At 38.9% G+C, this 26078-nt stretch overlaps 1 protein-coding gene across 1 annotated transcript; it reads left to right on the top strand.

The window, feature by feature from the left end:
• Nucleotides 1-757: 757 nt before the first annotated feature.
• LOC137242166 (cuticle protein 8-like) lies at nucleotides 758-1471 on the top strand. Its single transcript, XM_067769528.1, has 2 exons — nucleotides 758-873; nucleotides 941-1471. The coding sequence occupies exons 1-2, from the start codon at nucleotides 862-864 to the stop codon at nucleotides 1448-1450; spliced, it is 522 nt and encodes a 173-aa protein (XP_067625629.1). The 5' UTR covers nucleotides 758-861; the 3' UTR covers nucleotides 1451-1471.
• The last annotated feature ends 24607 nt before the right edge of the window (nucleotides 1472-26078 follow it).

Here is a 26078-nt window from a genome sequence, read left to right on the forward strand (position 1 = left end):
ATGATGCTCTTGCCAAAATAGTATTTTTATCGGAACCCGTCTATGTAAGCAGAGGAACAGGGCGGTCCCAATCCGCTGGAAGGACCAGGTTGTAAAGGATTTGAAGTACCTTGGTGTTATCAATTGGCGGCACTTAGCACTACGAAAAATCGACTGGCGCGCCTATGTGTACGGCCATAACAGTTTAAGCGGTTAAGCGCCAATTAAGTATGTAAGTATAAAGTCATACATGATCGTAATCACATTATAGCTAAATTCTTTGAAATTAAAATTTATGTTAGCGCATTAGTAATAAGGCAGTTATCGGTAGAAAAAAAATAAAATCAAATTATTTACCCCTTAATGACGATCTTTTGTAATCCAATTAACGGTAGCCGCCTCTAAATTGAAGGTCACGCTTTATATGAAGTTATTCTTGTGAAATCCAATTAACGATAATCACTTCTAAGTTGAAGGTCATCGTGACCATGGAGTTGATTGCTGTAACTAAGTTAAACTGTATCTGCAAATTGAACTTTCTCATTAAAATATTATTAATTATATTATTATGTTAATTTAAGTGGCAATTGTGTACATGTTAACATGTTAAAAATACTGTTTGATTTGAAAGAAAATTAATAAATCTAATCTAAAATCTAATCTAACACATAGATGTGATGCAATTGTTACTATTCAATATAAAAAGCAATATTTTAGGACTTGATTTGAAGCATTCACACTTGCTAACAGCCAAATGCTTGCAAATTAAAAATTTAAGTTCAAAAACTGCATATTATTCCAATTCTTATAAAACTTCGAGTCAACTCCAAACTAATCACAGTGCGACTAGATCTATCGAAGCTAACAAATCATTTTGGAATAATGGCGATTAAGGTAAGTTGCTCCATACAAATTGCTGCATATATTTCTTTATTCTACTTTATCACACTCTTACCGACAGGTTTTTGCTACACTCATATGTTGCTTATTGCTGGTTGTGATAAACGCAGCACCATATCATCATGAACACGGTGGTTCAAGTCACGCGTCCTTTCGTTTAGTTTCACATGACGATCACCATGATCACCATGGACATTGGCCTGATGATGGTCATGACTCCCATGCACAATATGAATTTAAATATGGCGTTGAAGATAAGAAGACAGGTGATAACAAAAGTCAAAGTGAAAAGCGTGATGGTCATAAAGTAACAGGATTTTATGAACTGATTGATGCTGATGGTTATAAGCGAACTGTTCATTATACGGCTGACAAACATAGTGGCTTCCACGCCGTCGTACATCGAGAACCCATACATCATTTCGTAGTTGACCACGGTCATACAAGCTACTATGGAGGGCATGCGCATGTGAAAGATCACCATGGACACGAAGGACATGGCCATGGTCACGCTAGTGGTTTCTCTATAAAGCAAGAGCATGGTATTCCGTATCACCATAAGGGGCATTGATTAATGTTGTTTGCTATTTACAACTACGGCATGACTAGATAAAATCATTTTTATTTGTAGTTTAAAAGTATTTGAATTCTTATATATGATTCGTTTGTTAGTTATAAGATTACGAAAAAAATTGTTATAATATTAATAAAGTTACAAAAATTGAAGTAGAGTACAATTTTGAGTTATTGAAGTAAATATATATGTACATGCTTAACGTCAGTACCAGCCATGTAAGGTTCAACCTCACGGTATCGTTAAACACATGGATTCGATTGCCTGATCAGCGGCCCAACGAATCAGCTCCATATTTCCTGACCAAAACACTTCGTGGACGAATCACTGGTAACAAACTAGCTTAAAATCGGGTGTACAATCACAAGGGCTTACCTTAGTCAGATTTGGCTTCTATCGAAACCCCTTACCATTTTAAGAATAATGGTATAATGTTGCAAGGCAGCTCCACCTTAAGCACCACTATCATTCTATTCTTAGCATAAATAATTCGCTGCATCGGACGCTTGGGAAACCGCCAGATGCATGACACATGACCTAGAAGGTTCCATGTGTACATATAAATTATTCCCGAGTCAGTCGGGCTAGTACCTGAATGGTGCTTGTTACCGAAACGTACCGGATATATATCCAGAAAACGACCATCAACATCGTTTACACTCCCTGGATCCTGGGATCTCGGCCTGGAAAGAACAACATAAAACTTTTAAGAAAAAAGTTTGTCATTTGTATTTTTCTTAACATAGCTGCAGCTTACATTTGATGAGCTTCTTTTGTTGATTTAACTGTTGAAACGGTTAATTCAGAAGCACCAATTTGTGGGAAAGTTGATCCAACAGAGCTTTATGATGAGTAAACATTTACAGAAATATCGGTTGACGGGTGAATAATTCTGTCGGATTTACCAGCTTTTTTCCAACTTGTCCTTCCATCGGTGGAGGGCGCCCTCTGCCTCTGCTTCCGTAGGCAGGTTCCGATAAAAAATAATTTGCTAGCCGGAGCATCATCATTCATTCGCATCATCTAGCCAGCGTAGTCGTTGTTTTAATGCGCTGGACTATGTTGATGTATTCGTAATGCTCGTACAGCTCATCATTAAATCTTCTTCGGTACTCGCCGTCTCCAAAGCGCATAAGTCCGTAAATCTTCGAAGAACTTTTCTATCGATCACTCCCAAAGCCGCCTCATCTGATATTTTAATGGCCATTCATGCATCTGCACCATATGGCAGCACGGGTATGATAAGTGACTTGTAGAGCATGAAGCAGAACCTACGGGTCGGGTGTTTAGGTCGGAGATATCATTGTCGTCAGCATACGCCAATTATTGCACGTTCTTATAGAATATTGTGCCAGAGCGATTAAAGTCTGCAGCTAGTATAACACAGGCCTGCAAAAATAGCCTTTTTTTTTGTTTTGGATCATTTCATTTCGACAACAGACCACAACTTGAATTGACCATATCTCGGGAAAAATCGAATCGGGGCGTTCGAAGATGGATTTTGTGGGGAAAGAGTTGTTCTCAAAGATACTGTAAGCAGATTTGCACAAACAAATTTCCTATTATTAAAATATAAACTCAAACAAGTAAGGAAGGCTAAGTTCGGGTGTAACCGAACATTAGATACTCAGTTGAGAGCTATGGAGACAAAGTAAGGGAAAATCATCATGTTGTAAAAAGAACCTAGGGTAGCCCTCGAATGTATTTGTATGGCATGTGTAACAAATGGAAGGTATTAACGAGTATTTTAAGAGGAAGTGGGCCATAGTTCTATAGATGGACGCCATTTAGGGATATCGCCATAAAGGTGGACCAGGCATGACTCTAGAATTTGTTTGTACGATATGGGTATCAAATGAAATGTGTTAATGATAATTTTAAAAGGGAGTGGGCCTAAGTTCTATAGGTGGACGCCTTTTCGAGATATCGCCATAAAGGTGGACCAGGGGTGACTCTAGAATTTATTTTGTACGATATGGGTATCAAATGAAAGGTATTAATGACTATTTTAAAAGGGCGTGGGCCTAAGTTCTATAGAGGGACGCCGTTTCGGAATATCGTTATAAAGGTGGACCAGGGGTGACTCTAGAATTTGTTTGTACGATATGGGTATCAAATGAAAGTTGTTAATAAGTGTTTTAAAAGGGAGTGGGCCTTAGTTCAATAGGTGGACGCCTTTTCGGAATATCGTTATAAAGGTGGACCAGGGCTGACTCTAGAATTTGTTTGTACGATACGGGTATCAAATGAAAGGTGTTAATGAGTATTTTAAAAGGGCGTGGGCCTTAGTTCTATAGGTGGACGCCTTTTCGAAATATCGCCATAAAGGTGGACTTGGGGTGAGTCTAGAATTTGTTTGTACGATATGGGTATCAAATGAAGGGTGTTAATGATTATTTTAAAAGGGCGTGGGCCTTAGTTCTATAGGTGGACGCCCTTTCGAAATATCGCCATAAAGGTGGACCAGGGGTGACTCTAGAATTTGTTTGTACGATATGGGTATCAAATGAAAGTTGTTAATGAGTATTTTAAAAAGGCGTGGGCCTCAGTTCTATAGGTGGACGCCTTTTCGAAATATCGCCATAAAGGTGAACCAAGGGTGACTCTAGAATTTGTTTGTACGATATGGGTATCAAATTAAAGGTATTGATGAGGGTTTTAAAAGAGAGTGGCCCTTAGTTGTATATGTGAAGGCGTTTTCGAGATATCGACCAAAATGTGGACCAGGGTGATCCAGAACATCATCTGTCGGGTACCGCTAATTTATTTATATATGTAATACCACGAACAGTATTCCTTCCAAGATTCCAAGGGCTTTTGATTTCGCCCTGCAAAACTTTTTCATTTTCTTCTAATTAATATGGTAGGTGTCACACCCATTTTACCAAGTTTTTTTCTGAAGTTATATTTTGCGTCAATAGACCAATCCAATAAACATGTTTCATCCCTTTTTTCGTATTTGGTATATTATTATGGCATTTGTTCTCATTTCTAGTAATTTTCGATATCGGAAAAGTGGGCGTGGTCATAGTCGGATTTCGGCCATTTTTTACACCAATACAAAGTGAGTTCAGATAAGTACGTGAAAGATATATCGATTTTTGCTCAAGTTATCGTGTTATCGGCCGAGCGGAAGGACAGACGGTCGACTGTGTATAAAAGTTGGGCGTGGCTTCAACCGATTTCGCCCTTTTTCACAGAAAACAGTTACCGTCCTAGAATCTAAGCCTCTACCAAATTTCACAAGGATTGGTAAATTTTTGTTCGACTTATGGCATTAAAAGTATCCTAGACAAATTAAATGAAAAAGGGCGGAGCCACGCCCATTTTGAAATTTTCTTTTATTTTTGTATTTCGTTGCACCAATCATTACTGGAGTTGAATGTTGACATAATTTACTTATATTATGTAAAGATTTTAACTTTTCTTTTAAAGTTTGAATTAAAAAAAATTTTTTTTTAAAAAGTGGGCGTGGTCGTTCTCCTATTTTGCCAATTTTTATTAAGCAGACATATAGTAATAAGAGTAACGTTCCTGCCGAATTACATCATGATATATTCAACGACTGCCAAATTACAACTTGCAAAACTTCTAAATTACCTTCTTTTAAAAGTGGGCGGTGCCACGCCCATTGTCCAAAATTTTACAAGTTTTCTATTCTGCGTCATAGGTTCAACTCACCTACCAAGTTTCATCGCTTAATCCATATTTAGTAATGAATTATCGCACTTTTTCGATTTTTCGAAATTTTCGATATCGAAAAAGTGGGCGTGGTTATTGTCTGATATCGTTCATTTTAAATAGCGATCTGAGATGAGTACCCAGGAACCTGCATACCAAATTTTATCAAGGTACCTCAAAATTTACTCAAGTTATCGTGTTAACGGCAGACGGCCGTACGGACGGACGGACGGACATGGCTTAATCGAATTTTTTTTCGATACTGATGATTTTGATATATGGAAGTCTATATCTATCTCGATTCCTTTATACCTGTACAACCAACCGTTATCCAATCAAAGTTAATATACTCTGTGAGTTCTGCTCAACTGTGTATAAAAATGTTAAAAGCAGCGTTTTTCGCACTTTTAGATTAGGATATCCCAAAAACCTGACGTTCTATACCAAATATGAGGACGGATTCCGACTCAGCACGCAGAAATGCGTCAGAAATGTCTTCCTGATCTGAAACAAAAAAACCTTGCAGGCCTGTGTAATTATTTAAGGCATCAAATTAAATTGATGGTTCTTGCCAATTGTGACTAAGTTGATGGAACAGATACACCTCAACGTCATATTGGACAGCCGTATAAGTTTCTTTTTTCGCGGGGTTTTTCTTAGATTTGGCACTGCTAGATCTAATTAGCCGATTCACTCTGGGCTTCAGTCTTTCGCATTTTGCAAAGAAGCTGATGCATGCGCCTTAGCAACTCCTCGCTGCCCCGTATTTGAATAGCTTCGCAGACAATCTATCAGCACCCGCGATCTTGTTGTTTTTAATTTGGTTATTGCTATTCTGACTTCGTCATAATCGGGCGGGGGACTCCATCATCAGCAATTGCGGGATCGAGTTCATCTTCCCTGTGCAATACATCGCTGTCTCCATTTAGGAGAGCAGATAAGATTTTCATCCATAATCTAAATACTCTCTGGACATCGGTTACAACGTCATCAATTTCGTTCTTACAGGAGTTTGCCCCGGAATTAAAACTTTCCGTCTGCCGCCGAATATTTCAGGTATACAAAATAAGTCAATCCCAGCATCTTGTATGAACATATTTAGCCCATTATTTTAACCAATCTAAATCGTTTTTCAAAATAAAACGAATGTTTCAAGATTTGAATGATGGATCATATCTGTTAGAGTTTAAAATTTAGACGGATATTATTATAAGCTGTTGAATATACAGTAAAAGCATGGCATTTTGTAAAAAGAGTACGAAGATCTTACAATTGCTTAAAACAACAAAGGAAAAAAAGCTAGCCGTTCAAACTAACTTAGTTCTTTGGGCCGCCTAGCTGATGGCGGTAATTTTCAAAGGGAGTACTATGATCAAAGCTGTCATTACATATCACATGGTAACCTTTGAAGTTTAGCCGACAAACAACTTCTTGAACTAGAACAGGCAATTTCGTGTACGATTTTACGAATTTTCAGTTGATTGCTGTAATTTTTCCTTTTTAAACATTTCATGATTTAGTTTGTTGTGATTTTTATTAGAAATTTCACATTTCATTGGCTATTCATCAGCACCTTAGAACAAACGTCAAAAGGATGCATGATTACGCACTTTAGTACTCGTACAGGCACAACTGAAACATTCTTATTTATCTCAAATAGCTAAAAAAATATGCTGTACTGAAATTACTGGAATTCGTTTGTTTGTTGAATCTAATTTCAAAAAATTGATTGATGTGCGATGATGTGCGTGTATGTATGTATTTGGCGGATTGATCTGTATGTTCATTTTCATTTTTCATTTCACTCCAAAATTTCACACGCATTCACATTTCAACTTTCAATATTTGCTATTTGAGTTTTACAGGTATGTGTGCAATTTCCTGTTATAATTAATGCTTTCGATTATTTTTATTCCTCTAGATCTTTGAGCCGATACCATCTTGTAATCGATTCCTGTAATCATTTGAAAGAATCAAGAAGAGAAAACGATAAGAAAGAAGTAAAGGTGTCTAAGTTCGGGTGTAACCGAACATTATATACTCAGCGTGAGCTTCAGTTGCACATTTCATTTCAGATATATTACTTTTCTACATAACACGTGGCACAGCCCGTTTAAAAAAAAATGTCGCCCGTTTCCTCTTACAATAAAACTTGATAAGTGAAATATCATTGATTCAAAATTATTTTATGCTACGCTTAGCTTTAGCTTACATTCTAGTCTATGACCATTTTCAATTTGCCGTGGTTTTTAACCGATCACGTCCATTTTTACTAGAAATATTTTCTGTAAATTTTTCTTCGAGTTATGGCTCCCGAAACATAGAAAATTGCTTAGTAATGAAAGGGGCGGTGCCACGCCTATTTTCTTAAATTTAAAGTTTTTCCTATTTACTGTTATAAGTTCACTTGGGAAATTAAATACCATTGATATAAAGCTCTTTTTTGTAAAGATATAGCTTATTTTATTCGTTCACGACCCTTTTAAAAATTTTTTATATAAAAGTGGGTGTGGTCCTTAACCGATTTCGTTAATTTTTCTTTAAAGCATTCCTTATAGTAAAGGCAACCTCTCTGCCGAATTTTGTTACGATACGTTTAACGATTTTTGATTTATGATTAATAATATTTGTAAAATTGATTTTATCACAAGTGGGCGGAGCCACGACCATTATAAAACTTTTTTCAAATTTTTATCAAGAGTCTTAATATCAGTCCACTTGTAAAATGTAAACATTCTAGAGGTATTATTTACTAAATAATCAGGTTTTTTGTGTCTTCAAAAATGTTATATATATAAAAAGTGGGCGTGGTTATCATCCGATTTCGCTCATTTTCAATACCAGTCTATTCTGAGTCCAGATAAGCTCGTGCCAAATTTGGTGAAGATATCTCAATATTTACTCAAGTTATCGTGTTAACGGACAGACGGACGGACGGACATGGCTCAATTAAATTTTTTTGCGATACTAATGATTTTGAAATATGGAAGTCTATACCTAGCTAGATTCTTTTATACCTGTAGAACCAACCGTTATCCAATCAAAATTAATATACTCTGTGTGCAAAGCACGCTGAGTATAAAAAGTATCGAGGAAAAGTACTCAATAGCTTTTCATACCATACTCATTGAAAAGCTTAGCTATGTTCAAAGGCAGTTTAATCATTATCATACATTGGCGCTTAACCGCCCAAACGATAAATTAGGAGGTCAATTCTTCCTCCAGACTCTTCTCCCAACTCAGTGGGGGTTTCTCCTTCCTCTTATTCCAAACTGCAGAGTCGAATGAAATACTTTCTTGGCCGGAGCGTCCAAGCCAAGCCTTTGTGCTTTTATTCAATGTACTATCTGCCTCTCTGCGTAAAGCTTATACGGCTCATCATGATATCTCCTTTGATACTTTCCATAGGCATTACGGACAAGAACACAAATCTTCCGGAGAACTTTTCTCTCGAACCCTTCAAGAGCCATCTCATCTTCTCTCGACACCGAGCATGATACCGAGCCTTACATCAGGACAGGTATGAGGAGCGACTATGAGAGCGTGATTTTTTCGTCGAGAGAGCACTTTACTTTTCAATTACCTACTCAACCCAAATTCTCCGTTTTATTTCATAGCCTTACCCGTGCCAAACTTTTATCCATCAACAGTGATGTGGCTGCCAAAGGGCAAATGCGCCGATTCTTTCTAGGATCCCAGAAAGTGTTTCGTCTTTTCCTGACATAACGCAAACCCTACTTTTTTGGCCACTTCATCTTATTTAGAGAAGGTAGAACTCAAGGCGCGTCTGTTAAGGTCATTAATATCAATATCACCAGCATACGTCAGTAATTGTAAGCTCGTATAATAGAATATGCCATGAGTTTAGCTATACTTCTAGAATTACTTGAGAGACTTATCTTCTCTAGCGCTAGGTTAAAGAAATCACACGAAAAAAGTCGACTTGATTGAAATATCCTACGGTTTCGAATTGCTAGGAGGGGTCCTTCTGAAGCTGGTAGTGTTGCTCATCGTCATTCGTAAGAGCTTTATTAACTTTGCGGCGAACTTAAATACAGACAAAGCCGCATATAAGCAACTTCTTAGCGCAACTTCTTTTCCCGCCGTCAAGGGCTGTTTTGAAATAGACAAAAAGATGGTGAATGTCGATTCTCTTAGCGTAAGCCTTCTCCATGATCTGGCGCATCGTGAATATCTGGTCAATAGTCGATTTACCGGGCTTGAAGCCGCACTGATCAGATCCCATCAGCTCGTTGACTTTTGGCTTCAGTCTTTCGCACAATACACTAGCTAGAACCTTTCGCCTTTCTAGAGGATTGGCAGAGCACACCTTAATTCACAATTGGAGGATGCATGTTCCTAACCAACTCTTCGCTTCCATGCTTCTTCAGCTCGGCGGGTAGTACGTCGCAGCCCGTCGTCTTTTTATATATTTTAGCCGGTATATTGCCATTCTCACTGCGCCATGGTCAGGTGCCGGAACGTGTTTTCCATCATTAGCGATTAGGGTAAAGTGCTCGTCAGCTTCCTCGCTAGCTAGCTATGAATAGAATGTGTCTTTCCTGCACAGCTTAAGCACACTCTGTACGTAGAAATCTGCCTCGGTTTTGAAACCTTCCGTCATACACCGGATTTTTTGTTAGAGTTTTCGGGTATTATTCCTATCAGCCGTCGTCATTAGATTCTAGTGCTCGTGCTGTTCTGCTTCTCGATTTTTCCTTCGAAATAGGCCTCTCTTTTCCTTATTCACGTCACGACAACTTTCCAATATACCGCGTCGCGCCCATGCGCAACCTGGCCCTATAGGTAGGGTCCTTTTTTTGTGAAGCAGCGAGACGTTCCTCATCGCTCGCTGGGAACCTATGAAGTCGATGGGTGAGGTTTTTTTCTCACAAAGCGTCACATAAATACCGAACAACACTGTCGTGAAAAGTAACGTACACGCCAATGTTTAACACAATTGAACATTTTACGCATTCTTTCCAATTTAAGTAAATGGTTTCCCATTGTTTGATTGCTTCATGGCGGTGCAAAAAATATCAAATTCATCATTAAAGTAAACACTCATAAAAACGTACACATGAAATTCGAGAAAATTAAGCAGTTGGTTGGTTGCCGTCAGTCGGTCACTGAGTGCATTGCCAACTGCGAGGTTTGCAGCAGAGCAACCACGGAAACAAATACGTACTGGTGGTTATAGATTATTTCACCAAATGGTCAGAAGTATACCCAATTCCAAACCAGGAAGCGGGAACAGTAGCGGAGGTGTTTACAAACAATTGGGTTGCCAGGTATGGTGTACCAATGGAGTTACATTCTGGCCAGGAAAGGAATTTTGAATCAGCTGTGTTTCCAGATATGTGTAAGACATTGGTCATTCGAAAAACTCAGATTGCATCCTAAGATTGATGGTGTGGTGGAATGTTTCAATAGAACCTTGGAGGAGCATTTAAGAAAAGTAGTCGACAAGTTCCATAAAGAGTGGGATACACAAATAATCTTATTCTTGATGCCTTACCGATCGGCAGTGCATGAGACAACGGAACAAACTTCCGCAAAGATAATTTTTGGCTGCCAGCTGATTTGAAGTTTGGGATAAATGCCGATGCGAAAGAAATGCCAGGAAATCCACTGGTGTCTTGGAGGAAGAGATGAGGGAAATACACGATCTTGTAAGACAACGAACATTATGAGTGACAAGATGAAAGTCAGATACGCTAAAGCAATTAATTTAATTAGTTTTTAGAACAACAATTTAAAGAAATTGTAGAACAAGAATAAAACGTACTCTCCACAAACCAATCATTCTGCGCAAGCATCCCATCTTCCTTTTACATTCCGACGTTGATTTCCAGCTAGAGGGGCTGTTAAGTACTTACTTACTTAATTGGCGCTTAACCGCCTAAACGGTTATGGCCGTCCAACAAGGCGCGCCAGTCGCTCCTTCGCTCCGCCAACCGGCGCAATTTGGTCAAACCAAGGGAGTTTAAATCGTTTTCCACCTGGTCCTTCCAACGGAGTAGGGGCCGCCCTCTACCTCTGCGCTTCCATTGGCTGGTTCCGATAGAAACACTTCCTTGGCCGGAATATCATCATTCATTCGCATAACATGGCCTAGCCAGTACAGCCGCTGCGTTTTAATTCGCTGGACCATGTTGATGTCTGCGTATAGCTCGTACAGCTCATCATTAAATCTTCTTCGGTACTCGAGGGGCTGTTAAGACAAGGCCAAAAAGTCAACATGAAGTTTTGGGATTGTGAAAAATAGAAAATTTCTGCAACAATTGAACAAACAAAAAAGTAGACTTAAGATGTTAATAAAATTGTCATGAAGTGATAGCTAAGCAGCAGGAGATCTTAAAATCCTGTCAAGAATTCAACAGGGAATACGAACATCATGTCTAAACTGAAACTACATACATACATAAGTATACATACATTGTAACTGTAAGGAAGACTAAAATCACGGGGAAGTCATAAATTTTCGAACATAGCCACATGTCGCAGTAATAAGGTCCAATAAAAATTTATTACATTTTGACCGCCATGAAATCATCATTACGCATTCTACGATGCACATACATACATACATACTTACATTACAAACCTTAACTGAAGAAAAACAAAGAACAAAAACAAATTACAATATTCGAGAGGGGAAAAAGATCAAATGGCCTTACAATTTAAGACATATGAAAAGGATACACTTTATGTCAGGCGGACATGTACAACGATATCCTGTCCACATGCGGATACTCACACAAATAGTAACAAATTTTCAGAAAGCAAAAAAAGTGTATACATATAATGGTAAAGTATAATAAAGAAGACAGATGACAACCAAAAACAGTGGGATATTGTCGTGAAAAATGACACAACTACAATGGGACACAATCGTGCGACTGCAAGTGGCTCGAAGGATGAGCTGGCACACACGCGTTGAAACACACTGACAAATATCTGCGCATGATACTTCGATGAATTTGTTGTAATCATGAATACCAAGGATATGTCGAAGGATATCTTTGCTGGCGATACTGGAGGAGTATGTGCTGCGAAGTAAAATGTGAAGACGAAGGAGCAAGCACCAAGCGCTATCTTGGCATGACAAGGACGCGGTCATCATCGCAGACCACGCATGTAAGCACTGTATTTATTGGAGCGTCATGTCACCCCGCTGTCAACCTTTTGGCATGCACAAACTACTTTAACATTCTAACAAAGTCGTTTGTCACTTTTTAACAGATTTGTTATCCTGCCGAGTTAACAACGATGTTGGCATCCGCCCATTCTCTAGCGAAAGAACGACAAATAGACAATCAAAAAAAACGTAAGGTGGTACAAAGTGTGAGGAATAAATATTTGTCTAGTCGCACATTTAGGGAAGAATTAATGCGATGCCTCTCTGGTATAAAATATGTAATGTATGTATGTATGTATCTAAACCTGTGTTTTCATCAAGATATTTGATTCTTGTTGATGTGGTCAATGATTTAGTTTCACAGTTGATATCTTATTTTTGGCGATAAAAGGCGTGTGATGGGTATTGTGACTCAAATAATAAACGAATAGAAATGTGAACGTAAGGGTAAACTAAAGCGGCCATTTAACATAACCACCAATATTACTAAATGATGAATCAGTATTAAATCAGTGATTGAGTTATAAATATCTTATTATTAATGGCTGAAATTCAGGAAATATTGCGCAGGGAATAAAAGTGGGATATCCCTGAACGGGTAAATTTATACATTAGTAGATGGAGGCGGCCCCTTTATGAAATAAAAAAGTGGCAAAAGATAAAGAGAAACCCCGTTTTTGATGACGATCTCGGCAAATGCTTAAAGGCTTACGTTTAAAGGGCAGGCACCTGGAATGTCTGCTACCATAATGAGATTGGTGCCGATATCCACCTGGTTGATGTCCTCGTGAAAGCAAAAGTCGACAAAACCGCCATTCAAGAAATGCAATTGGCGAAGCAAGGAATAATAACATTTAAAAATTGTGTCTTTTATAGGAGTGATCATGCAAATAAGAGCAGTTTCGGTGTTGGATTTTTGTTGAGAATGAGACTTTGTCACCAAGTACTATCGTCTCATGGCTATACACATGAAATAAAAATTGTCTCAATCATATGCGCATATGCACCGACGGAAGAGAAGGTCGGTGGGACGAAGGAAGCATCCTGCGAGCGCTTACAACCCAAATACGTGCGCTGCCCCCGCCATAATATAAAATTCGTGCTTAGCGACTGGACAAGGAAGGTGCTTTTGGCACCACGGTCGGAAAGTTCAACCTTAACAACGAAATCCATCCTAATGGACTGAGCTGATCGACTTAGCCGGTGCTTAAAATATGGTTATGGCCAGCACGAGGTTAAAGCACTAAGATATAGATCAAGATACATGGCTGTCCCTTGATCGAAATACATGTAGTCAGATCGACCACGCTGTAATTGACAGACAGCATGCCTCCAGTGTTTTAATTGGAAGCAAGATTCGAGGACCTAACATCGACTCGGATCACTATCATCCCGACGGATTGCAGGAGCAGTGGAAGCGTAATTTTAAAGCACTTCGTACCGCCGTCTAGAAAAAATTGCTTACCGACGATTCCGGAAAAACAACTGGTACGACGGAGAATGCCCCGTTGCAATCGAAAGAAAGGACGCTGCCTATAGGGCAACTAGAAGTGTATGTGAATGCTACCACGAGCTGAAAAGGGAAGCGAGACGCTTTTACAAGACGAAAAACAGAGAGATAGAAAGGCGTGAGCTCGAGGAACTTGAGGTGCTAGTAAACAGGAATTACGCCCACAAATTTTACTTTAAAACTCGGCGAAAGACAAAAGGTTTTAAGCCCGGGGCAAAATTCTCCAAATACATAAATGGTGGCCTGGTAACCGATGTCCAAAAGGTGCTTAGATTATGGAGGGAACACTTCGCTATGGTTCTAAATGGAGAGTGTGATGAAACACCCACGGAAGATGATGAGCCCGCCCCGCAATCGATCTTGATGGAATAAATGTGTTTTAACCGTCAATGATGAAGTAAGAATAGCGATAACGAGATTAAAAAACAACAAGGCTGCAGGCGCTGATCGATTGCCTTCGCAGCATTTGAAACACAGCGGCGAGGAGTTGGTAGGACACATGCATCAATTTCTATGTAAAGTATGGTCGAACGAGTGCATTCCCGAAGTGTTATTTGTCCCGCCCACAATTAAGGGGATCTTGCAGACTGCGCCAACTATCACGGAATTTGCCTTCTTAGTATCGCATGTAAGGTCCTTTCAAGCGCACTGTGAAGCGGTCGCACCTTTTGAATAGGTCGAAGTACTTCTACAACAACAACAAAAAAAAAAAACATTTTAATTGTTTTTCTTTATTGTTTCCGTATTTTCTTACGTTCCTCACATATTTTGTGACTATTTTGACAGTATGATCCGTAGTGCATTAAATTTCTACGGGGATTTGCGTATGCGTGTTTATTCGACACTGTTTTTTGATCCCCTCAAAAATTGGGCTTCTCTAAGTGAGCATATTTCATGGTGGTTGCTTGTTGCATTAACTTTGGGGAGTTGGTCACTTTGGGCACAACATGGGGTGACATTACCAAAGCGTTTATTTATGCCACTTTGGTGTTCCATTAAATGATTTATGATAACAATGTTTTGTAGAGTTGGCGTGTAATATATTTCTTTTTTTTTGCAATAGTGAATGATTTACAGTGGGACCGTTCTGATGTGTTAATAAATTTTATAAATCACATATTTATCTTGTGACTTTTGTTGTTGTTGTGACTCGAGTCTGCTGTGTAATGGTACTTTATGGCTAAGGGGAAAGATTCACATTGTGTCGGCTGGCTTTATTTGAGTTTGCTCATTGATTTATGGAAAATATGAGCACACGTTACTCTTCTGTCAGTATGATTGTTTTAGCGTTGATTAGAGTAATCCCTTGATTTATAAGTATATCTGATTAATAATTTATGAAGCAAGCCCGCCAATGTTTTGTTGTTTCAGGTCAAGTCCTTTTGAAATTCTAATATTTCTTAGATTTATAGTTATAAATTTGTTTTCGAAATTGTTTGTGTCGTGGACTAGCAGCCTTAGCTTAAGAATTTAATACTTTTCATATTTGTTTTACTGCATTCCTATGCAACTCTGTATTTTATTTCAATTTAATTTCAACGGCTTCCTTTGGCTTCACTCTTTCACGAACGAATACCGAGGAAGCACGAATAAGTAAGTGAATTAATTTCAATAATACCATTTTATGTACTATAAAATATGATTTTATAGATATTAAAACTCCAAAATCACAGTTTTGTAATCGTAAATTGCTGCCATTTGAATAAACGAGTTTTTGTTATATTCGTGCATTTTATTATTTGCCGGCGTAATAACATTTTAATATTTATTCCACAATCTGCTGTACTAATCCGCCACTTTACATATATGCATGACACGCTACAACTTTAGAAGGAGAAATTTAAAGGGTACATCGATTTCAAAGATGTGAAATTCAAGGGAAGAATCGTCCAGTGAGGATGAAAATGAACGTACAATGATCGCCAACGAAGCTAAACTCGCAGAACTTCAACAGCAAATACGTAAGTTACAACTTTCTTTAGAAGCCTCCGAAAAAGAGAGGTTATGTCTCAAAAACACACTCGCATCGACAACCGCCGCCAGCCATGCAGATGAAGCAAAACTAGATTTACTTGCAGACTTTGATGCTACACTTGCCTCATCGATGAATGCATGTATATCTACCGCCGCTAATTTTGCTATACCCCACATACCACATACAAGTTTTTTTAATGCATGTACATCTACCGCCGCCAATTTTGCTATACCCCACATACCACATACAAGTTTTTTTAGCACTCCTTACTGTACTAACTCGAATCCTATTACTTACGTCGACACATTTTCACCCCGCAATCCTCAAACAACGCCTATCTATGGTATGAATACGAATCCATGGCCAGCTAGCAGCATGAAAACCATTGCAACTCAAGTAGGTCATACCATTGGAAACTATTCCACTCCCCTTTTACCAAACACAAAATCGATCTATGTCAACTCTACTGGTGCCAATCATGTACCGATTTCGTAGCCAATAATAAACAACGCCCAAACGTGTATTTAACCATATAGCCAGCCTTTCATACGAAAAATTCAAGATTTGCCACAGTTTTCTGGTTTGCCTGAGGAGTGGCCTATGTTTGCTGTAGCTTATAAAGAGACAACGCATTTATATTCATATACAAACGTGGAAAATTTATTTCGGCTACAAAAAGCACTGAAAGGAGATGCCCGCAACAAAGTTGAATCATTGTTAATACATCCATCAAGCGTGGATGCAGTCATGTCATCGTTGGAGTTCCATTTTGGACGACCAGAAGTACTCATACGCAGTCAGCTCGCTAAAGCAAGGTTATTTCCACCCATCACTGCTGGAAGAATCAACGAAATCGCCAACTTCAGTTCCATGGTAACCAATTTAGTTGCATTTTTGGAAAACGCTGGAGCTGTTCCGCACCTTACAAACCCAAGTCTACTCGATGAATTGGTGGGAAAGTTGCCATTATATAAACGCGAAGAATGGGCGCGTCACAAATTTACAATAAATACACCGTACCCTACAATTCGCGACTTTAGTTTATGGTTACAGCAAGTTTCTTTGTATATTGTAATGGCCACTGAAGTAAACAACCCAGAACAGCTGACAAGAAAATGGAATAAGTCAGCAAATACCGTACTTGCCATATCCGAAGAAAATTTTAAGTGTCTGTTTTGCAAAGACAACCATAAGTTACATCAATGCCAAGAGTTTAAAGATGTTGATTGTGAAAAACGATGGGAAATTGTAAAAGCAAACAAGCTCTGTTTTGGCTGCCTGTATCCGGGCCATAGTATGTATAACTGTTCGCGTCGTCGTGTGTGTAACATTTCGTCTTGTCAGAAGTATCACAAGGGTTTTGTTTGGGTCTGATGAGAATTGTTCTGATTCGGCAACCATTTGTCACGTACATGTGGATACTGATATGGATGAGCTTCAAAAACAAGTCGCCGATTATCTTGCTTTGGAGAAGTTTGAGACTGATTTGCCCCTCATAAAGTCAGCTGACGATATTAGAGCTGAAAACATTTTAAGTAATACAACCAGATTTGTTAATGATAGGTATGAGACAGGCTTATTGTGGAAAAAAGATGCGGTTACTTTCCCAGATAGTTATAATGCTGCGCTAAAACGACTTCAAGCGGTAGAGCGTAAAATGTTCTTGGATAAAGAATATGGAAAATGGCACAAAAAGAAAATAGAAGAATACGTAGAGAAAGGTTATGCAAGGAAACTTAAAAGTTATGAAGCGAATTTGTCAGACGAGCGCCTATGGTACTTGCCGCATTTTGCAGTATACAATTTAAATAAAGGCAATAAGCCAAGACTTGTTTTCGATGCTGCCAGTATCGTTGACAATATTTCTTTGAATTCGACGCTTATGAAGGGTCCTGAGGAGTTTCAGCCGAAATCATTACAGACGATTTTATTTAAATTTCGTGAAGGGAAGATAGCCATTTGTGGGGACATAAAGGAGATGTTTCACCGCATTAATATACGCGATGAAGACGTAAATTCACAGCGGTTTCTCTGGCGTGATGGAGGTATATCAAGGGAGCCTGATATATACGTCATGAAGGCCATGATTTTCGGTTCCATCTGTTCAACGTGTTCTGCTCAATTTGTGAAAAATTTAAATGCATCAAAGTTTGGCAACGCGTTTCCAAGAGCTGTTGAATCGATTGTCAACCGGCACTACGTTGACGATTTTGTAGATAGCTTTTCCGATGTTGAGGAAGCCATAATCGTGACGAAGAAAGTTATAGAAATTCATGGAAGAGAAGGGTTTGAGCTCAGAGGATTTGTTTCCAATTCTACTGAGCTTCTACTGGCTATAACAACAGCGCCAACAATTGAGTGCACTACAAAAAATATGTGTAAAACTGAATTATCTAGCGAGAAAGTATTGGGTATGCATTGGAAAGCTAAGGGCGACGTTTTTTTCTTCAATTTGACTTTCGCTAGAGTACCGAAGGCCGTTCTGGAAGGCAGTCGACGACCTACAAAGGCAGAGTTGCTGAGTTTTAGTATGTCAATTTTTGACCCAATCGGGCTAGTTGCTAACTTGACTTTGGTTCCAAAAATCTTATTGCAGAGGCTGTGGCACATCAATATAGCCTGGCATGATGCAATTCCTGATGACGTTTACGATAAATGGTACGAGTGGTGCAAATCCTTAATAAACCTTAGGTCATTTAATACCCCTAGATGTTACAGTCAGTATCTTAAAGATCCTTGTGCCAATGTCCAGTTACACATATTTGTGGACGCTAGCGAGTTAGCCTATGCCGCTGTCGCTTACTTTCGTATATTGCATACTGACGAGACTATCGTTGCTTTTGTCTTAGCAAAATCTCGCTGTAGCCCTTTGAAACCCATGTCCATACCCCGACTGGAACTTCAAGCTGCTGTTTTGGGGACGAGGTTAAGCCGGATAATAATTGAAGGTCACACAGTAAAACCAAAATCAGTGACCTACTGGTCAGACTCAAAAACTGTGATTCAGTGGATTCGGTCAGATGCTCGTCAATTCAAGCAATTTGTTAGTAACCGAATTTCGGAGATCCTCCATGCATCTGGTATTACTCAATGGAGATGGGTCCCCGGGTCCCTAAATCCTGCTGATGAAGCAACGAGGCCGCAATCGTGTAATACGTTCTCAGTACACTCCAGATGGTTTAATGGACCCGCATTCTTAAAGGAAACCGAAGAGCAATGGCTATCATTTCCAGATATTTCTAACAACAACCACGATGCAGAAAAGAAGAGAAAGCAGCTATATTCAATCAGTATGGAAGTCACTGTTATACCCTTCACAAAATTTTCAAATTTTTATAAATTTCTAAAAGTTATGACCTGGGTACGATACGCCATGGTAAAGTTCCTTGCGCTAATGGAAAAAAATACGAAGCTTTGCAAGGTACAACTGAAAATATCTGGGAATAAAATCTACGAAACAGGTATTTTTGGTTCGGCTGATTCAGAAAACAATGTTCAGCGATGAGATAAAATCATTGCAGGAGGGGCTCCAACTTTCAAAACAAAGTCCGTTGTTTAAGTTAACTCCCGTACTAGACGACAAGGGATTAGTAAGGCTTGGAGGTCGTATTGACAATGCCCAGTGTTTACCATTATCTACACGGAGGCCAGTATTGTTGCCGAAAGAACATCCAATGTCGCGACTTATTGTTCGCCACTTTCACGAAATTTTTTACCATCAGAATACAGGCGCCATTATATGTGCGATTCGGGCTAAATACTGGATACCGAACGTCGGAACTCTTTTAAAATCCGTAAAAAAGGAATGCCAGTTTTGCACGAATTCAGCAGCAATACCGAGACCTCCGCTAATGGGTCAATTGCCAGCTGATCGACTTGAACCTTACGTAAGGCCATTCACGTACACCGGTCTTGACTACTTCGGACCAGTCATGGTCTCAATTGGTCGACGTCGTGAGAAGACGTGGGTAGCATTATTTATTTGCCTAACAATAAGAGCTATACACTTAGAGATTGCCAAGGACTTGGCGACCGATGCTGTAATTTTGTGTCTACGAAACTTCGTCAATCGCAGGGGTGTTCCAGTTCGCATACGCAGTGACAGAGGAACGAATTTTATTGGAGTCAGCAAAATTGAGTGGTTGGATGTCGCAGAAGGTATAGGGGATGAGTGTGCTCGACGTGGTATTGAGTGGGTTTTTAATACACTTGGAGATCCATCGGCCGGCGGTATTTGGGAGCGCATGGTAAGGAGTGTTAAACGTGTGTTGGCATTTTCGCTGAAAGGAGTAGATCCACAAATTGAAACTTTGCAAAGCTTACTCATCGAAGCTGAGAATCTGATTAACTTTCGCCCGCTTACGCATTTGTCAATCGATAGTAGTGATTGCGATCCACTGACACCCAACCATTACCTTTTGGGCTGTCATAGTTACATCCAGACTCCTTCAAGTTCGACTACAATTTGTTTAAGGAAGCAATAGCGAATATTACAACAACTGAAGCAGACGTTTTGGCGCAGGTGGATTCACGAATATCTGCCTAATCTCACTCGACGCACTAAGTGGTACCAGAGGGTTGATCCCATATAGGTTGGTGATGTGGTTATCATTTGTGATAGTGACGGTAATCTAGGAGAATGGAGGCGTGGTATGGTGCGGGAAGTATACCCAGCTGCAGACGGTCAAGTAAGGTCAGCACTTATAAAAACATCAAATTGCATCTTGAAGAGACCAGCGTCAAAGTTGGCAGTACTAGACGTGCGTAGTGAACCTCAGATAGCATGCCCTCCTTCGGCTCACGGGGGCAGGATGTCCTGGACTAGCAGCCTTAGCTTAAGAATTTAATACTTTTCATATTTGTTTTACTGCATTCCTATGCAACTCTGTATTTTATTTCAATTTAATTTCAACGGCTTCCTTTGGCTTCACTATTTCACGAACGAATACCGAGGAAGCACGAATTAGTAAGTGAATTAATTTCAATAATACCATTTTATGTACTATAAAATATGATTTTATAGATATTAAAACTGCAAAATCACAGTTTTGTAATCGTAAATTGCTGCCATTTGAATAAACGAGTTTTTGTTATATTCGTGCATTTTATTATTTGCCGGCGTAATAACAGTTTGCTTTCCCGCGTATAGTTAAATCGAGCTGAGCTGCCCAATGTTCTGCAGTTTTATCAGCGAAGGAGTTTCCCAAAACATATAGCCACAAATTATTATCCATACAGTTACAAATATCTCCAAATTACATCCAAACAAATTAAACTACTTACTAGAGTTGTTGCTTTTTTCCCAGTAATTGAATAGTAAAAGGTTGATTAGCTCAGTTACATTAATAAAATAAACGCATCCAGCAGGGGCGGATCCAGGAAAATTAATCGGGGGGTCCAGATTTGAAATCTTCAATAAAATGTTATGAGCAAAGTATTTGCGAGACCCGCGAGACCCGTCTTCGCGAAGGATGTGTTTTTTCATGATGGATTGGACGTATCGAACTTGAATTGTGATCATGTGTGCACACATGCATATAATTACAAATTCACGCTTAAAAAACTCATGACACTTTCTTTGAGATAACTGGTGATCTGACGAAAGTGTTCTTGCAGGGAATATCAGCTGTTCGAAATGTTGCTTTGCTCATTGCATTGCTTGACAAATAAATATGTGTGTATTTTGTTTAGGTATTATAATGGTTTGCAATGAAGATATGCTATGCAATGATGCAAGAACAATTTCGCCTGGGGTGAACTGCCCTATAAAATTGTTACTGTGTTTTTAACTTACTTCCTAGTATGGTCCTCCTCTGCATGCTTTGGCCGCTTCACTGGTGTTAATTCTTCTACAATTACTATGTCAAAATTTTGAAATCAAAGTTCACAAAGAACATGGCGGCCACCGTGGTGTGATGGTAGCGTGCTCCGCCTACTACACCGGATGCCCTGGGTTCAAACCCCGGGCAAAGCAACATCAAAATTTTTAGAAATAAGGTTTTTCAATTAGAAGAAAATTTTTCTAAGCGGGGTCGCCCCTCGGCAGTGTTTGGCAAGCGCTCCGGGTGTATTTCTGCGATGAAAAGCTCTCAGTGAAAACTCATCTGCCTTGCAGATGCCGTTCGGGGTCGGCATAAAATCATGTCGGGATTGTAGGGCAAATCAAGAGGAGCACGACGCAAATTGGAAGAGAAGCTCGGTCTTAGATCTCTTCGGAGGTTATCGCGCCTTACATTTATTTTTTATTTTTATATAAACGTATATTTTTCGCTGATTTTGTCCATCTATATAAAGAAATGCTTAAAATTTTTTTAGTTTCTTTTTACTTTCTCGTCTATGGTTCTATTAAAAAACTTTTATGAGCGTGGTCTTCAAACAAGTTTTTTTTGTTCAGGCACATAACCTACTATTAAAATAATCTGCTTAACGAGTTTTGCTATGATAGCTTAAACGGTTAATAATTTATGAGCAATAATATTTGTGAACTTTCATAAATATGCGACTGAGAAAAAGACTGGTAAAATCAACCGAAATACGGGTCAATTCAACCGAAATTTCTGTCAATTTTTATCCATCACAACAAGATGTTGAATCAACTGCGCACAAATCGTTGATTCGTAATGGACCGTTTTAGTAGTCAAATGAACAAAAAAAGTTGTTGCGACAGCTTTGTACGAAATTACCTATGTTGCGGCATTTGCTAGCAAGGCAGATAAGTTTTCCTGAGATCTTTTCATGGCAGAAATACACTCGGAGTACTTGCCGAACAGTGCCGAGGGGTGACCCAGCTTAGAAAATTTTCTTCTAATTTAAAAACCTTATTTCTAAAATTTGTATATTGCTTTGCCCGGGGTGTGAACCCAGGGTCTTCGGTGTGGTAGGCGGAGCACGCTACCATCACACCACGGCGGCCGCTATATACATAGGTAAATATGTGCATACATATAGTACACAGCATACATAAGTACAAAGTAGAGAGCGCAGTGAGCGTAAAATTCTCTTTGAAATTTGCTCACGTATTGACAGTTGATCGCCGTTGAAATGACCTGTAATATCAGTTGTGTTAACAGAAAAATCAGTTACATTGATTAGGAATCTGTCAATTTTACAAAATTTTGTTAACTTAAGAGCGACACTTTCTCTTCTGTTGAAATGACTAAACTAATTTGTTTGCTTGACAAAGAACTCGGTCGAATTAACCATAATTCGATCAATTTCACCAAATCTCCGTCAAGTCAGAGAACCGATTTGTTGATCTTACTAGCACCATTTCTTTCAGTGCGTTATCTCACCCCTTTTCAAAATTTTCCAAAGACTTGAAAAAAAAGAGAGAGTTTGAGAAATGCCTCCATCAACTTACATACATATGAAATTTGGCCACTGTAGGTGCAGTATTGTTCTGTTTTATAGGTTTAGATCAGCAGTGACGTTATGCCGGCAGAGTTTCAAATAAAAATGCATCTTTTGTATGGATGAATGTGTTTATACCCTGCGAAAAATTGTGCGATTAGTCCCTAAAGATATTGGTCTCCGATTGATCTCTTTTGTCTACACTTGGGCATAATTGATCCCCTATAGTCCCTTTCGGGACAGTTGGGATTAGTCCGTTTGATATCTATGTAGACCACTTTAAGAAATATTAAAAAAACAGCAACGAAGTAAAAAAAAAAAGATTACAGGTGATTGAATCGAATTATTCAAGAAAAATGCGGAGCCCTGTACCGAACCTAAATTATTAGGACTTAACGACGGAGTTAGGGTTAAATTTTCGGATAATATCTCTTATTCCATTTAGAAAAGCTGTTCCGCCCGCTCAAATAGATTTTGTGGTTTGGCCAACCCTTTGATTGTGTTTATGTCATGAAAAATGCGTCTCGGTCCTATTTGAGTCCTTATAGAACCGAAAAGGCACTAGTCTTCTTATGTTCCCATATGGGAACAAAGGGGATTGGTCCTATCGATACCTTTTGGGTATAAATGGGTACAATTAGTCTCTTCATAGGACATGCTCAAACAAAAGGGAACAGTTCAACTCATACAAAGAGATCAAAACTGGCATTGGTCGCATACTCCTTTGCGACTCATCCCGGATTCATCCTAGACTAATCGTATTTTTGGAGGATATGGGGAATCCCTGCAAAAATCGTGCCATTAATCCCTAAGGAGAGCGGTCTGCGATTGATCTCTTTTGTTCACATTGGGGTATAATTGATCTCCTCTAGTCCCTTTTTGGTATATTTGGCATTAGTCAGTTTGATATTTATGTAGCCAATTGAAAAAACAATAAAAAACAAACAGCAACGAAATGAATAAAATAAAAAGATTAAATGTGATTGAATAGCATTATTTAAAAAAAATGCGGATATCTATACCGAACCTAAAATACTAGGACCATATGTTCCATTATAGTAATATTTGTTTTGGTTTTATTATTCTACAACACCAATATGAAAAAATTTAAGAACATTGTATTAGAGTTTAAAAAATTGTAAAATCTGTAAGAATTTCCATACGGGTAGGAAGAGGACTTGTCCGACAGTACCCATAGGCGAATAAATGAGACTTATCTGACAGTGCCGGTAGAGGTACGAAGAGTATGTCCTACGCTACCCGTATGGATACAAAAAGGCCTTGTCGGACACTTCCCATAGGGGTACAAAGAGGAAATGTCGAACAGTACAGAAAGGGTCTGTCCGACAGTACCCATAAGAGTACAAAGAGGGAGTGTCGAACAATACGCAAAGGGGTACAAAGAGCAAGTGTCGAAGATTCCAAAAAGGATCTGTCCGATAGTACTGGTAGGGGTATAAAGAGGACCAGTCCGCACTACCCGTTCAGGCAAAAACACGTACAATTGGTCTCTCCATAGGAAATGCTCAAAAGGGACAACTACAATCCATATAAAGATATCAGAACTGGCTATAGTCGCATACTTCTTTGGCACTAATCCTGGATTCATTCTAGAATAGACGCATTTTTTGCAGGGATTTTAGAGCATAGAATTCACACAAGAGATGTAAAAGTTAAATTGATTGACTGTTTGCTTTGCTTTGTCTATGTCGCACCGCTCACACGACAGTGCACCACTGATTTAGATCATTTGAAGTACATATGTGAGCCGACTTTCTATTTTCCCAGGGAGAACTTCTAGCTCAAGACAATGTACTTATGTATATAAATCTCGTTCAGTTTCTATAAAAGTTTATAATTACTTACTCTTTAATGTATGTTGGCTTATTTTTTGCAACGTTTCATTTTACTACAACACCTCGAGGACTTCAATACTTATTTACTTGTATATCCATAGTTGGCCGCAGAGCGCATCAGTCACGTCATCAGTTATTCGCAGTTTGCCCATAATAACACTTAACAATAACAAACTGCAACTTTTCGACTAATGACAATTGTAGATCGAACAGTTTTTCGCATCCCGTCGGGCTGTCGCCCCTTTTACACTTTTCCTTTGTTTATAACGAAATCATTAATCTTATTTACTTTGACTGCATAGCAGAGTAACCTAACACACACCCAACAGTGAGCTGACAGCCGCCTGCCGCCTTTAACATTTTGTTACTTCCACGTATCCGTTTGTAATTATGTAAGTATATATGTACATATGTATATACAAGTAAACATAAATGAATTTATATAACATCATTTTTATTGTGAAACGTATCCTTTCAAGCGAAAACACATGCGATTACTTGTGCGCGCTTCCTTTTTCCTGCTGTGCCCATACAGCCCTTCCTTCGATATAACGACCACAGGGAGGCGTCTCGTGATGTTGCAATTCCCTGCTGTTGTGGACGTTTTTTGCTGCTTTCTATTGCCACCCAGCCATGATTAAGTGCTTTCCTGCCACAAAAAGAAAAGTGTTCAAATCCGTTCAAGGCGAGACTGCCACACAATCGATGTGTAATGTTGGCCTTTCGATGTCAAAGTGTCAATGATGTTAAGTAAGTAAATGTACTACATTAGTATGTATGTATATGCATGTTCTTACAAATTTATGTTATTCCAATAAGTAGATCTTATACTTATGTATGTATATACTTGAGTATATGTATATGTAAACGTGCTCTACACTTACTGTTGAGATTGAGTTTCGCAGAAGGTCACATCTGCGTAGCAGGATAAAGTGGCATCCCGTCAATGACCCTACCCGTTTTACTTAAGATAATCGCCTAACCGACATTTGCTGTCGATATCGGAAATCGACCAGTTCCGACAATTCGATTGTTTTTATGTGCGGTAATATGTCTTTTGTGTCTATTAAGTAGATTTGAACAACAGTTTCCAAATGAGGTGGCTCATGTTT

This window comes from Eurosta solidaginis, chromosome 2 (genome assembly GCF_040869045.1).
Source record: "Eurosta solidaginis isolate ZX-2024a chromosome 2, ASM4086904v1, whole genome shotgun sequence".
Lineage (NCBI taxonomy): Eukaryota > Metazoa > Arthropoda > Insecta > Diptera > Tephritidae > Eurosta > Eurosta solidaginis.